This window comes from Rhodofomes roseus (genome assembly GCF_022264815.1).
Source record: "Rhodofomes roseus strain CIRM-BRFM 1785 chromosome Unknown C8Q71scaffold_6, whole genome shotgun sequence".
In the NCBI taxonomy this organism is placed as follows: Eukaryota; Fungi; Basidiomycota; class Agaricomycetes; order Polyporales; family Fomitopsidaceae; genus Rhodofomes; species Rhodofomes roseus.
Genome location: NW_025952962.1, coordinates 1,106,646 through 1,119,461, shown reverse-complemented (window position 1 = coordinate 1,119,461; position 12,816 = coordinate 1,106,646). Strand labels below are relative to the sequence as shown.

At 56.7% G+C, this 12,816-nt stretch overlaps 5 protein-coding genes across 5 annotated transcripts; 2 read left to right on the top strand and 3 right to left on the bottom strand.

Moving 5' to 3' along the window:
* Positions 1-227: 227 nt before the first annotated feature.
* C8Q71DRAFT_831768 (autophagy-related protein 27) lies at positions 228-1,736 on the bottom strand. Its single transcript, XM_047926378.1, has 5 exons — positions 1,369-1,736; positions 1,167-1,290; positions 820-1,111; positions 682-768; positions 228-624 (listed from the first exon to the last, which is right to left on the bottom strand). Exons 1-5 carry the CDS (start codon positions 1,627-1,629, stop codon positions 513-515), a joined length of 876 nt encoding a protein of 291 aa, XP_047781103.1. The 5' UTR covers positions 1,630-1,736; the 3' UTR covers positions 228-512.
* A 161-nt stretch (positions 1,737-1,897) lies between these two features.
* On the top strand, positions 1,898-3,999 carry C8Q71DRAFT_831765 (Josephin-domain-containing protein). Its single transcript, XM_047926377.1, has 8 exons — positions 1,898-2,097; positions 2,156-2,166; positions 2,224-2,329; positions 2,384-2,435; positions 2,494-2,544; positions 2,595-2,791; positions 2,847-3,179; positions 3,222-3,999. The coding sequence occupies exons 1-8, from the start codon at positions 2,001-2,003 to the stop codon at positions 3,863-3,865; spliced, it is 1,491 nt and encodes a 496-aa protein (XP_047781102.1). The 5' UTR covers positions 1,898-2,000; the 3' UTR covers positions 3,866-3,999.
* Positions 4,000-6,470, bottom strand: C8Q71DRAFT_749060 (uncharacterized protein). The gene is made up of 3 exons (XM_047923182.1): positions 6,390-6,470; positions 5,686-6,329; positions 4,000-5,633 (listed from the first exon to the last, which is right to left on the bottom strand). Exons 2-3 carry the CDS (start codon positions 6,045-6,047, stop codon positions 4,343-4,345), a joined length of 1,653 nt encoding a protein of 550 aa, XP_047781101.1. The 5' UTR covers positions 6,048-6,329; positions 6,390-6,470; the 3' UTR covers positions 4,000-4,342.
* C8Q71DRAFT_507626 (uncharacterized protein) lies at positions 5,976-7,100 on the top strand. The gene is made up of 3 exons (XM_047919027.1): positions 5,976-6,334; positions 6,390-6,870; positions 6,941-7,100. The coding sequence occupies exons 1-3, from the start codon at positions 6,208-6,210 to the stop codon at positions 7,005-7,007; spliced, it is 675 nt and encodes a 224-aa protein (XP_047781100.1). The 5' UTR covers positions 5,976-6,207; the 3' UTR covers positions 7,008-7,100.
* Positions 7,101-7,403: 303 nt separating this feature from the next.
* C8Q71DRAFT_703874 (exo-beta-1-3-glucanase) lies at positions 7,404-10,922 on the bottom strand (the record flags this gene model as incomplete). The annotated part of the gene is made up of 22 exons (XM_047920344.1): positions 7,404-7,630; positions 7,694-7,826; positions 7,876-7,952; positions 8,018-8,098; positions 8,150-8,192; positions 8,245-8,373; positions 8,479-8,567; positions 8,625-8,856; positions 8,908-9,174; positions 9,228-9,437; positions 9,487-9,509; positions 9,567-9,603; positions 9,653-9,654; positions 9,717-9,757; positions 9,811-9,859; positions 9,910-9,926; positions 9,977-10,147; positions 10,200-10,260; positions 10,310-10,425; positions 10,486-10,518; positions 10,569-10,619; positions 10,672-10,922. The coding sequence occupies 22 exons, from the start codon at positions 10,920-10,922 to the stop codon at positions 7,404-7,406; spliced, it is 2,340 nt and encodes a 779-aa protein (XP_047781099.1).
* Positions 10,923-12,816: the final 1,894 nt, after the last annotated feature.

Below are 12,816 nucleotides of genomic sequence, written 5' to 3'. Positions count from 1 at the left end.
AGCACGAGCCACTGTGTGGCGGGAGTGCCGTAATCATATATGTAAGGACGTTGACCGCGCACGCTACACAGCGTGGTCCTCAGGCCTCAGGCCTCAGCGTTCTCGCTCCAGTCTTCCACAGATACAGCCGCTGATCGACTCAGGGATGCATACCACACCAACATGAGCAGCGAAGGTTACGGAAGCGCACCTGTATGTATCAACTGAAGCAGCAGATTTGGAGAAACGATGTTCACAAGGTTGATTAATGAGCTTTTGAGACGCTCTGTCCACGAGCCACTGCGCCCGAAGTAGCAGGCGCATAGAGTCTAGTCAAGTCGACACTGATCGTCATTGGGCATGCCCTCCGCTCCGCCGTAATAGATCCGGAAATCCTGCAAACTGTGCACGAGAGGTTTTGCGATGACAGCACAAATTACATCGAGCATACCGGATATATGTAGAACATGAGAAGTACTGCGAAAGTGACAAATATCCACCCAAACACGCACACCCAACAGAGCACACGGCTGTCATACTGCGATGTAACCGCCACGACTCGATTGCCGCGGCCGAATAGCGGAGCATAGATGTGAGACGACGTCCTTGAACATGTACGGGACTTCCCTCCAGAAGTCGCGATGGCTGTCAAACATGGCGTCAGACGGGCGTTGCTATCACGAGTAAGGTAATGATACGCACGGTATCAAGTCTAGGCCTGTTGCGCCGTACGTAGAGTAGTTGTAGTACGCGCCCAGGGCGAAGTAGGCAACAAATGCAAGCAGCAATCTGGGAGTGCGTGAGCCGTCTTGCAACACGGTGAGGTTGCTCGTGACTCACAGAAGGAAGAAGTATCCCAGTCCTGAGCCCATATGGCTCTCACTGCTACCATCCCCTTCCTCTGCGTCGTCGTTTGGCTTGTCCGATCCCGAATCGGGAGGAGCTGCGCCAAAGCCGCAGCCAGAAGGCGCGCTCCATTCCGCCCACATGGCCGAGCCATCGTAGTCGGAGAATGTCAACCCGGTGCTTTCCGTTGCGCAAAGCAGTCTAAGATTGAATGTTTGTTCCCAGGAATCATCGCTGGAGTCGGGGTATGTTGGGCCTCTGAAGGTCAGTATGATACCCTTTGGCGCTAGCGCGAATCCGCATCAGCAGCAGCTCGCCGCCGAGCCATGGAACGCACTCACACGACAACGACGACTTCTCAACGACACTGCTCGACGTGGCCAGCGGGATGACTGCTACTACGCGGTCGTCCTCATCGTCTTTTTGGTTTAGTGTAGTCAGACATGCCCGTGTCCCTGCTGGACACTGATCGTGAGACACCACGCATATAACCATGAGCCAGGACCTCCAAGGATCGTGCAGACGAAGAGAGATGGTACGAACCTGGTCTCGCGCATCCACGTGCTCCTCAATATCCAAGTCCGCACAGAGGTTGAACTTGACGATGTCGCGCATGGTGGTGGGTGGACTCTTCCTTTCCCGCATAATCCGGTGCTCGCCCGCCAGCGGTGTAAGATCATATTGGAGGCCGTTGTCGTCGGTGAAGCGACAGTTGAACCCGTCGTCCTGCGCCGACGCGTAGCGTGTGAGGGCCAGCAGGGCCGTTGCCTGAACGTAGAAGTTCGCTGCGCGAGAGAAAAGCATGCTGTGCTTGCCAGTAGCAAGGAGAAGAACAAAGGGGAAAGGAGAGGCGAGGACCGCTGGCAGGACGACCGCGAACGCTGAGCGAGATGTGAGTTGGATGAGAGTGCCGCTGCGTGCGTGCGCCCGCTGTACGCGCCAACCCATAACCGGAAGCGGCGCCACCGCTGGGACCCGGGGAGCGCTTACGTAAGAGACGCGACACGCAGGGGACCTCGAGGACCGGGGGTGACGCGTCCACGCGACGCGTCGCCTCCCGCGCTTCCGCTTCCAGCGCCCTGTGGCGAGCACTGACCAGATCCCCAGATAATCGCCACCGCCGCCCTATATAACCTCTCCTCGACCTACCAGCTGCCCACACACCCCCGGCAAACATGGCCACCATCGACGACCTCGTTGAGCTCATCTACCACGAGAGACAAGAGCCTGGCTCGATGCTCTGCGCACAACATGCGCTCAATTCGCTTCTGCGTGAGTGGCGCGCACTTGGGACGAAATAGATGCTAATGTGTGTCTATTATTTGTATAGAGGGTGCATATGTGAGGCAAACTTCTGCAAGATGTCATGCTGCACACTGAGCACCACGATGTATCCAGTTCAGTGCACCAGACCTGTCCACAATCGCCCGAGAACTAGACGAACAGGAAGCACATTACGACGAGGACAACAATGGGCAAACCAGCACGAATATGGACGATACTGGTACGCCACAAGTCTCTGGCGTATATGCCACTGGATCATAGACGGACGCTGTAGGGTTCTTCTCGGTTCAGGTCATGGAGAGAGCCTTGCAAGTCTGGGGGCTTACGTATGTGACCTGACCTACTCGCTCTCATAACCTTTGCTGACGCCTACCCCTCTGACAGCCTTGTGAGATGGCGCAGCGAACGTCTGCGTCCATACCAACAACACCCACAGTAGGCCACTTTAGCTGACTCCCGGAATCGCGCCCTGAGCAATTGTTCAGTGCACAGATTGCGTTCGTCCTCAACCTCGAGCAACATTGGTACACTCTCAGACGATTCGGTGAGACCTCGCCAAATCCCGAACTCAATGTAGCGCACAGCGTCGGACACTGGTTCAACCTCAACTCGTTCCTCGAGAGGCCAGAGTGGATCTCCAAGACATACCTGGGCATGGTCCTGCAGCAGGCCGAATCTGACGGTCAGTTCTCTCGGATTTCACGCATTCCATCACCTAAGCAGTTGCACGGACATAGGCTACTCCGTATTCGCAGTGGTGCAACAGGATCCAGACGCGCCACTGGCAATGCCGCTTACCTCTGCTGACCACCTGGCCGCCACCATCCCAGAGAAGCCTTCCTCAGCTACCCCTGCCTCGCAAGTTGCTTCCTCTTCACATATCCCAACCGGGTTCGAGGACGAGGACATGGAATTGCAAGCAGCACTGCAAGCGTCGCTTATGCACCAACCGTACGAGTACTCCGTGCCCCCTGCGGCTCCCCGCCCCCCCTCCGCCTCTGTCCCTGCCGTGCCGAGCGGTGTGCTCGGGGCGATACGCGACTTTGGCAACACCGCAACGCCCACAACGCGTACGCCGCCGATCGTAGACGAGCCCGACGACGACGATGAAGACGACGAGGACTACGAACCAGTACCGGAGCCCGCTAACACCGACCCCGTCGCCGCAAGCACGGCACGGAACCGCGCATTCCTCGCGCGTTTCCAGCGCGAGCAGGAGGCGGCGCTGCGCGAGAGCTTCGGCGACCACGACGTCGAGGCGGAGGCGCGCCGCGCGCGTCGACGGCAGGAGGAAGAGGAGGAGGAAGAGATGCTCCGCCGCGCGATCGAGGAGAGCGAAAAGATGCACCGGCAGGCGCAGGCTCAGGGCCAAGACCAGGAAGACGTTGAGATGCACGACGCGGAAGCACCTCCTGTGATCCCGCCCCATCCGTCCGCGATGTACGGCGGGAGCAGCGGGGCCACAGTGTACGACGACGACGACGCGGAGCTCCAGGCCGCGCTGAGGGCTTCGCTCGTGGATGTTCCCGAGGGATCTCGGGCACAGGACACGCCGCCGAGCACCGCCCGCCCGCTCCCTTCCTCGACGCCGTCCGCCCCGGCGGGCCCGCCAATACAGCGCCAGCCCTCCGTCGCCAGCACGCACTCCGAGAGCGAAACTTCGGTAGCGACGGAGTCCGACTCGGAACCGCCGCCGCAGGAGCAGCTGAGCATGGAGGAGATCCGGCGGCGGAGGTTGGCACGCTTCGGTGGTTGAGTTCGTCTTGGATATACAGTACGGAGGACCGACGGGTTATGACATACAGCAGACAACGCACATGTGTACCATAGTATCGATGCACTCACAATCCACACCATTGACCCGCTTTCCCTCGACTCGACGATCCGGCGCTGTAGCTTGAAAATAGATATGGATGTATTGTATGCGAAAAAAACGAAACCTATGATACAGAGGTCTAGGTCTACTGCGAAAGCGACGACACGAGACACAGCGACTGTCCATGGACGTACACGCAAGACATGCCTCTAGCAGTCTATCCCCTGCAGCCCGCACTAGTCCGACCACACCGAAACGAAACAGCCACGAGTGCATTTCCGTATAGGCACCACACGCGACGTGCATGAGTACCGACAATGTCGCCAAGGACCCGTGTATGATCCCGACGCGGAGCATAAATACGCGAATAAGAAGATCCCTACATACTACGGACGGCGACAACGGTCCATCGGATAGTCAATGCTGCTCCGCATTCGCAGCAGCAATCTGGCCCTCCACCCACCTCATCAGCACGTCTAGCTTCTCGCTCGTGCCCACCAGCGCCCCCGAACGGAGCGCATCAAGGATGCGCTTGCCCACAGCATCTGTGCACTCCTCCGCGCGACCGAACCCGCCCAGGCAGCCCCTGCGATAGTCCGCCTCGGACAACCCTAGGATGGACGAGACGGTGCGCTCCTGTTCCGCCCCGATGTGAGGCAGGAAGGTGCGCAGCAGGACGGGGAGCGCAATGAGCATGGGCAGGTCTGCAGTGAGGTTCTCGAGCTCGTGCTCGAGTTCCGTGAGGCCCGCTGGGCTGCCAGCACGTCCGCGGCTCGATGCGACTGTAGCCTGGACAGCCTCCAGGAGCCCAGTCAGCGACTTCAAAGCCTCGTAACCTTCGTCGACTGCCTCTCGGGCTAGGCGAGTGGACTCCTTGTCAGCCGAGGGACGAGGAAGCAGGTTCAGGAGGTCGCATAGAGCATGGCAGTCGGCTGCTGCACTCGTGCCACGGCCACTGGGTGCCGCTGGCGGAGATGGCGGCCTCGAGGGAGGAAGCTTCAGGGTAAATCTGCTCGCCGGCGGCGTAGCAGGCGGAGTCAAGCGCGTCTGGGAGGCAGCCCGCCTCCCGTCCTTCGCCTTCGTCGAGGTCAAAGTCGGCGAAGCCGGCGGTGTCTGTGGCGGACTTGGTCGGTTAGAAAGCGCCACGAGTCCTCTCCAAATGAGCGAGATGAGAAGCGAGGCAAGGGAATTCTCCGCGACGGCCGAAGTGGCATAGCGACCAAGAGCGCGCGCATATACCGGTATCAGGCCCTGCATAGTCATGATGGACGAGTGGGACATGGGCGACCGCGAGCCTCTCGGAGCACTGGGTGAGTTGGGATTGGCTTCGAGGGCATCCAACAGCGGCATGAGTTCGTTCTTGATACCGGTGATGAGGGGCTCCACAACCCTCCGGACCATCGACACCAGGCCCTCGCGAATAGCCTTGAGGCCGTCGCCCCTCATGTCTGTCTCGAGGCCCAAGCCCAAGCCATCGAATGCCTCGACAATCTCGCCAGCCAGAGTAGCGAGGCCAATGGCATGAAGCTGTGTGGCATTCGGGTTCGGGTTCTGCGGCGTCGGAACGAGATTATTGAGGAACGCCGGGGATGCCAACAGCGGGAGAAGGTCACTCGACAGGTTTGACAGCAGCACAGACAGCGGTCGCTGCAACGACCGAAGCAGTGCACGATAGAGATGCGGATTGTCACGCGAAGCCTTGATCTCCCTGAGCTTCACGTCAGAAGATTGTGAGGCAGATGGAAGGCTGCGACACGTACGAGGCAATGAGGGCGCCCAGCGCACGTCCACGCCCCGGTGGAATTGGCCGCCTGCCATGAAGGATTTCGTTGGGGACTCCGGGTCCGGTGGGCTGGGCCAGGGCCTTGGAGACCGCTTCGCTGAGCTTGAGACTCAAGACGTCCATGTAAGAGCCATCCTGGGTCACAGTAGCGGATGCTACGCGCGTCGGCGGCGGGACTGGAGACGGAGACGGCTTCCGGAAAGTTGCGAGTGAGAGCTTGGAGAGCGGTCGTGCAGTCCTGTCGACACCGATCGCAGGGTCCGGGACTGGCGACATGACCGGTGAAGATGGGCGACTGGTGGGGCGGAAGAACGAAGGGGCCTTGAGTGCACCGTACATGGTGTCGGTTTATAAGCAGAGAGGATGCTTAAATACGGTATAAGAGGTAGTTATGGTGGATGTGATGTTCTTGTCTACTGGCGCGGTAGGGTATTGAGACGTGCAGTGCAGTCGGAGCAGGCGACCTGGATCCGAGGCTAGGAGAGTGCAATTATCCCATATGGAAGAGCGACGGTTGTCAGGTAGGGCTGTAGGGCAAGAGAGTGCTAAGGTGGCCTGTCTGTGTCAACGAGAAGGAAGCCCAGTGGTCCAGAGAGTATGTTGCGGATGTGGGATGTGTTGCTGCGATGCGTGGCAGGTTAGCGGTCTGAAATGAAAGACGAAGTCGCAAGCAGCACGCACCCAGGCAGCGAGGAGAGTCTCATGAATCGAAATGCGGGTGCACCGAGGAGAGGGTTGCCGAGGCAGCAGGAGGAGCGAAGGAGAGCCCTTGCGGAGGAAAACTGTCGCCGCGGTATATACTGCCCTCAACTTCCCACGCCTCTCGGGCCTTGCGCTGGATCCGCCTCTCCTTCCTTCCATCGATCCACAACCCACCGTCGTCCGCCCGGATCACTCTTCTCTGCATTCTCGCCCGCGAATACATTGTCGGCGGCGCCCAGTACCCACATCGGACATATCTGTGGCCTCGCCAAAGGCCTCACCTAGCCCCAATTGCCACTCGCTCCTCGTGCGTCCAGGTGGCCAGGGGTGCAATGTACCCATCGATGACCGCGGTAGTCATGACGCTTATGGGGACCTTCGCCAGCCTCGCCTGTCACGCAGGCGCATCCTCGGCGTACACGGGGTCGGAGCTCGTTGTTCCGGGCGCGCATATCATCAGGTATGCTTGTCTTCACTCCGCCGAGGGTACATCCCACAGTAGACAATGCTTCCCTATGTGCGGCGGCAAGACCCACTTCCACGAATGCAAGGTGTCCACGCCCACTTCCCAATCCTGGACTGGGCTCATCCCGATAGTGGCTGTTCTTTCGATTGGACGGCAGAACGAACGAACGACCGTGCTGTGACACACCCCCGTACACATCAGTGGCGACCGGCTTCGCCTGCAGAAGCTGCGACATCCGATTGCGAGCACGTTCGCGCTCTGAGCTCTGAGCAGGCGACATCCGTCAGGAATGACCGTCAGAAGTGCATGCCGCAGGTGCACACGACCCATCCGTGACGAGAACGTCTCGATTGATTGCAAATGGCCAGGGCTACAAAAACTTCGGATAGCGAACAGCAGGGTGATGATGCGAGGGATTCAGTCTTGTATCAGAGAAGACATCGTCAAAGTTCGGGGTTGCAAAAATCGCAGTCGTGAATGTCGTGAAGTCGTAAGAGGGGGCCGGAGACACAGCGCGCTGTCTGTCACTATGACGTCCATACAGTGATGGTTTGAGCGAAGCCATTCTGGTTGCTCGTTTGGTCGATGATGGCATTATAATCGACGCTGAGTTGATAGGTCGAATACACCGTGTTAAGGCCATATATGCCGATGTTGTTCGAGCTTGAGTCGACTTCAACGATCTGTGACTGGCAATCGACGCTACTGTCGCAACTTTGGCTGTAGGCCGAATAGAAACTGTAGTGACCAGCACCTAAATGTGAAGAAAATGTTCAGACCCCGTCCGCAGGCTCCAATGAACGACCTCAATACTGACCGAAGATGATGATGTTCGACGAGCCTGTTATGTACAGGCCCCAAGCGGCGTTGCCGGGCCATGAAGTGGGGTCGTTGTAATTCGTACTCGGGATGAACGGGTTTGTGGGTGCCGGGTCAGGTTGGAAGTAAGGCTAGTCATTACTCAGTATGCATACAGCGCCAGGAGCCTCGCCTACGCACCGTTTCCGTTTGGATGAAACCCATGTAATGGTTCTGAGCCTGCGCTAGCCCATACTGATACATGATATTGTGTTCGCCTGCACAGGGAAACCGGGTATCGGATCAACAATCTCGAACGAGACTCAGATAGCTTAGGGCCTACTGGCGGTTCCAACCATCCAAACCGGGCCTTGCGACTCCGAGAGTATCCCACGCGCAGACCAAAGACTGAGTTGAGTTCCGTCTACGGAGGAAGGTCGGTCAAACCGATACGTGTAGATTCATACTTACTTACTCGAGTTGTCGAGATCATGGTCAGCTAACCACACCCAAAGGCCCTACGGTATGCTAGTCAGGACACAACGGTGCGTTATGCAGGTGCGCACGAACCTCCAAGTATGCGCTTGCCCCAGATGTAATGTAGAGGCCGATGTATGCAGCGAAGCAGCTGTTGTCTGAAGGGCTGGTTCCCGAGGGGCACTGAGCGGCCTGCAAATCAGTAACATCCCCTGTGCGCAGCTGAGTTCAGAGAGACGACGAGTAAGTTCGTTTGACATACTGCCACCAAGGCTGTGAGAACAGATGGTCAGCGACGATCGTCTTCAGTAGGTGTCGATGAGTAACCAACATAATGTAAGTGTCCCAAGTTCCAGCCGCGCCCTGTTCGTCGGACGGGTCATGAACGTTCCATTCAACTACGATTGCTCCCGCAGCTATATTAGAACGAGAATCAGTTATCGCCGCTGCGGGTCCCGTTGATTGATACGCACTTGGCCCCTGAGTCGAGAATATCATGTCGGTAATCTCAGCGACACCCTCGTCTCCGGAGTTCTCGCCGACTTGCACGACGGCCTGTGGGGCGTTGTAATTCTCGAAGGAGCTCCCGTATCCCACGATCGTTGACCAGGCTTCACCGACGATGATCGTGCCCGCCGGTATCGTGATCGTCGACGACACCAAGTAGATGCCTGCATCGAAGTAGAGAATATAGCAGCCCCAGTACTGTAAAACCTTGTCATTTGTCGTGACGGGTCAGGAAGGGAAACGACTCACGTTATTAATGGCAGTCTGGATCGCAGTCGTGTCGTCCGTGGACCCATCGCCCTTCGCGCCCTGGGAGCGCAAGCTCATGAACTGGCTGGAAGAGTAAGATGCGTATTGAGGGTGCGATTTCTGGAAAATCCATCCACTGCTTGCTTCCAACACGGATGGCCTATTGATGGAGGTGATATCTCCTCGGGTGAACGTACCGCTGCTGCTGGTGCCTGAGTATACGTTCCCCTGTACCCACGTGTCCACAGTGTAACTACCACCGGCGAGCTGCGAGAATAGCTATCAGGGGCATGTCACACGAAGACTACGTGGCAACGTACGTAGGTCGTGCCGTCCGATGTACCAACCGCCGTGCCGACGTTGGTCAGAGCAATATTGTTCAGTACAAGTGACCCGTCAAGAGAGCTTGTGTCCGCCGACAACTGGATGAAGGTAGTGACATCGGTGATAGCGGCGTCAATGATGCCCTCTGATGCAGCGCCCTGAGAGCCTCCGCTGGCTGCATCGCCCACCACGACGGCAAAACCAATCTGTGAACATGTTTGAGCAAAAAGTCATGCGTCTTAGAAACTCGCGTACGTCGCAATTATTGATGGTGACGCCTATGTACACCCATCAGCATACAGCATGCATGGACTGGATGAAAGGGATTAGCTGACCTTGCCAAGTCCAGCCCCAACCCCAGATGGTTTGAACCTTTGGTTGGTTCAGGGTCATGAGACTGACGTATGCACTGACGACGTACCGCTGCGTGATAGAACGTGGCCTTCTGTCAGTCAACAATTGAGTTTGTGGACCATGTTGCTTACCTGTCTGGGCATTATTGATCGTTACGTTTCGGACCGTGAATCTATAACGAGACAATGATTTGTGTGCGAAACAAGTCATCTGCAAGACACATACTGTTGGTTCCCGACGTCCAATCCGTATTTGCCCCCGTTGAACACCAGGTCTGACATCCTACATGACGCGTATCCCCTACGTCATTTGCAGACCACGTACCTCCCATAAACCCGCCACTGGGGTCAGCAGTGAGAGTCCGTCACATATTGAGAGACTTGAGTCGTACCTGCCATCCTCCATGTAAAGACCCTCCTGGGTAGTGTCGGATGCGGTGCTCATTTCGACAACAATATTGACAAGAGATGTCGCCTGGGAAACTTGCCAATGAAGTCCAGCAACACCAGACGTGTCGGAGGTTTGCCGCAAGTCGATCACAAAGTTGCGAGTCGAGCGGTAGCTGGTGGGCATGAGCATCATAAACAGACAGGTACATTTGCAGCAATACTCACAAGTTGTCCTGGTTTACATACCACTGAGAGCCGTAGCCATTTGGAATGTAAGGGTCGGCATCTACAACGTTTTCGGTGAATAGAGCACACCATAACTCAGACCCACGAACCGATGACAGCGATTCCACTGAAGCTTGAGCTCGCCAAGAGAGTGGGAGGAACCTTGGCATCGCCGATCAAGACAGTGTAGTAGTATGCGATGATGGGCGACGAGACGACGTATGTGCTACAGTACAACGATTACATGTCAGTTATAACCACAACAGCGACTTCGCGCGAAACATACCCTTGAGGGAAGAATACCACTGCCGGAGTTGTTCTATGCGCGGGCGTCAGGTACATACATCACAACTAACACAGCGCACTAACGTCGACGAGCCGCAACCGTCCCCGCAGCGGCTTCCGTCAGAAATCGCTGCACTGACATGGTTTATCAGTATCACGTAGACCCGAGGACAGTACATTATCTTACTTGATCGCATCCGTGTCATCGGTGACGCCATCTCCCTTAGCTCCGTAGTCCTGTACGTTACGGTACACCGCGTACGATGACGAGGCGTATGGCGCGTAGCCTTGGTGTGCAATGTTCTGCAACCAGTAGGGGTCGCTAGCTGCAGCATTGCCGGAACCGAGGGGCGCAGTACACTGCGATCCAAGACCGCCGACCGACAAGACCGCCGACCCCAGCAGCGACGCTGCGGCAAGCAAGTAGTGAGGGAACATCGGGATGCCCGCGTAGACCACGCTGGTGAGAGAGTGGGTCAGCTAGAGATCCAGACAGCCTCAGGAAGGGAGACGGCAGAGAAGGACATCTTTATATATGACCGGGCTGTGCAGGCAGCACATCCGAGGACTGCTGAGATTATGGCGTGGAACGCGTTCGCTGGAAACGAAGGCTGCTGCGTACTCCAAAAGAACCCGTGATGAGACGCGGAGAAAGTGCTTGCTTGACACCACAAGGTGACAGGTAATCTTAGCCAGTACCCGTGTGATACAATGTCGGACCTATCCATCCGCGGGCAAAGTACTCGTGTGTGCCAGGGCGAAGGCGAAAGCGAAAGCGCGTCGAGCGTCCCCTGACATCGGGACACTGAATGTATATAACGCAGAAGTACGATCAGGCGTGAATGGTAATGATACCGTGGCATATCATATATGCACCCGGAGGCAGCTGTGCAAGCCATGAGAGCCGTCCCAGCCGCACCAGTGCTGGCAGTAGAAAACGCGTCTGTAGCGCTCACGTGCTGGATGCACACGCGCAGGAGTGTCTGGGAAACAAGCAAGTCGTGTCTCTCACCTGAGCGGACTTATCAAGGTGCGTTTGAATGCGACGGACCAACGACAGAGAACGCGCTAGCGAGGAATTGCCTTATTATAGGCGCATGAAGAATCAGACTGACCGATAATCAACACCGGTCTAGCTCACCCTCGTTCCTTCAGCGCGTGTAGGCCATACGGCGCGTAATCGGTCCTCCACTGTTTGGGAAGCCCTCGTCATATTGGCTACCTCAATCTCCGTTATCAGGTTTTGCTGGCAGGTCCGTTGTGCGGGGGCGTCCTCGAAGAGAATTCATATGAAATGTCTGTGGGTAAACGCTCGTCAGACAAGACAACCGTCTCGATGGAGGACAATTGCGTCGCAGAAAGCGGACACGCCCGCGGAGACGTGGCGAATTGGGGCGTACCTTAAGCATAATCCCATCGCAAAACCAATCTATCACGCAAGGTTGGGTGTACACATACCGCAAGGCAAGATCCACACCCCACATACAGTAACTTCTCGGGTAATCGAAACGACGTACAGCGGAGACCTAGCGCGTTGCGGATCCTTGCAAACACTCTCCGTGATGTGATCAGCTAGAGTTGGCAGCGATCCAATCTTGGCGTTCATAGGAAACGCCTCCGTACAAGACTTTGTCCAGGCCATGCGTACAGGCACAGTTTCCGCAAACGTCGCTAGACGCTTCCGAGCCATCGTTCCTCCGCCGGTGCTTCTATGGCGTCGTTACGACCATGAACAGATCAGATAGAAGGTGAAGCAGGACACATACAGTCGGACTTGAGCCTTATCGAGACACGTTGCACTAACTACAATGACGCGAACGATGATGACGAGTTGGATGCTCGTTGGTGCCGTCGCAGTCTGACGACATGTTCTGACACAGCTGGGAGTGTAGTACATGGGCAATAGAACCGCAATGGCTGGTTGACTGCCAGGAGTGGGAGGTGCAGCGTCAGTTGGCGTCACTCTGCAATGAAAGAAGATGGAACTCACTATTCCTGGAGGACGCGCGAATGTCAGTTGACCTTTGTCACACGGATATCCCGCGCGTCGAGAGAATTGGCTCCATATGTGATAGCAATGTTCTGAAGGAAGCCGATAGAGACCAGCTGGCGATGAATACGGTACTCGTTGGTCGGTATTGCACGCCGATCATCAAGCGAGGTGGAGGATCGCGGCGGTAAGTGCGGGATTGCCGAGATAGCGCATCGTGGCCAGTCGGAGACGATAATAGAACGACTAGCAGTTGTGTGCACACCGGCGGGTCGAGAACAACAGGCCGAATAGGGCAAGCGTAATCATCCAGACAGACCCACGGGCCTTGAGTTGCCCTAG

Bases quoted from the DNA above. Each gene is read 5' to 3' on its own strand.
- C8Q71DRAFT_749060 (XM_047923182.1), bottom strand. From the start codon at position 6,047: ATGTACGGTGCACTCAAGGCCCCTTCGTTCTTCCGCCCCACCAGTCGC. The intron at 5,634-5,685 runs GTACGTGTCGCA...CGTGAAGCTCAG, and splicing joins CTGGGCGCCCTCATTGCCTC to GGAGATCAAGGCTTCGCGTG.
- C8Q71DRAFT_831765 (XM_047926377.1), top strand. From the start codon at position 2,001: ATGGCCACCATCGACGACCTCGTTGAGCTCATCTACCACGAGAGACAA. The intron at 2,545-2,594 runs GTAGGCCACTTT...GCAATTGTTCAG, and splicing joins CCATACCAACAACACCCACA to TGCACAGATTGCGTTCGTCC. The intron at 2,792-2,846 runs GTCAGTTCTCTC...GCACGGACATAG, and splicing joins GCAGCAGGCCGAATCTGACG to GCTACTCCGTATTCGCAGTG.
- C8Q71DRAFT_831768 (XM_047926378.1), bottom strand. From the start codon at position 1,629: ATGCTTTTCTCTCGCGCAGCGAACTTCTACGTTCAGGCAACGGCCCTG. The intron at 1,291-1,368 runs GTTCGTACCATC...TCTCACGATCAG, and splicing joins ACGTGGATGCGCGAGACCAG to TGTCCAGCAGGGACACGGGC. The intron at 625-681 runs GTGCGTATCATT...CATGTTTGACAG, and splicing joins ACAGGCCTAGACTTGATACC to CCATCGCGACTTCTGGAGGG.
- C8Q71DRAFT_507626 (XM_047919027.1), top strand. From the start codon at position 6,208: ATGGAAGAGCGACGGTTGTCAGGTAGGGCTGTAGGGCAAGAGAGTGCT. The intron at 6,335-6,389 runs ATGCGTGGCAGG...AGCAGCACGCAC, and splicing joins ATGTGGGATGTGTTGCTGCG to CCAGGCAGCGAGGAGAGTCT. The intron at 6,871-6,940 runs GTATGCTTGTCT...TGCGGCGGCAAG, and splicing joins CCGGGCGCGCATATCATCAG to ACCCACTTCCACGAATGCAA.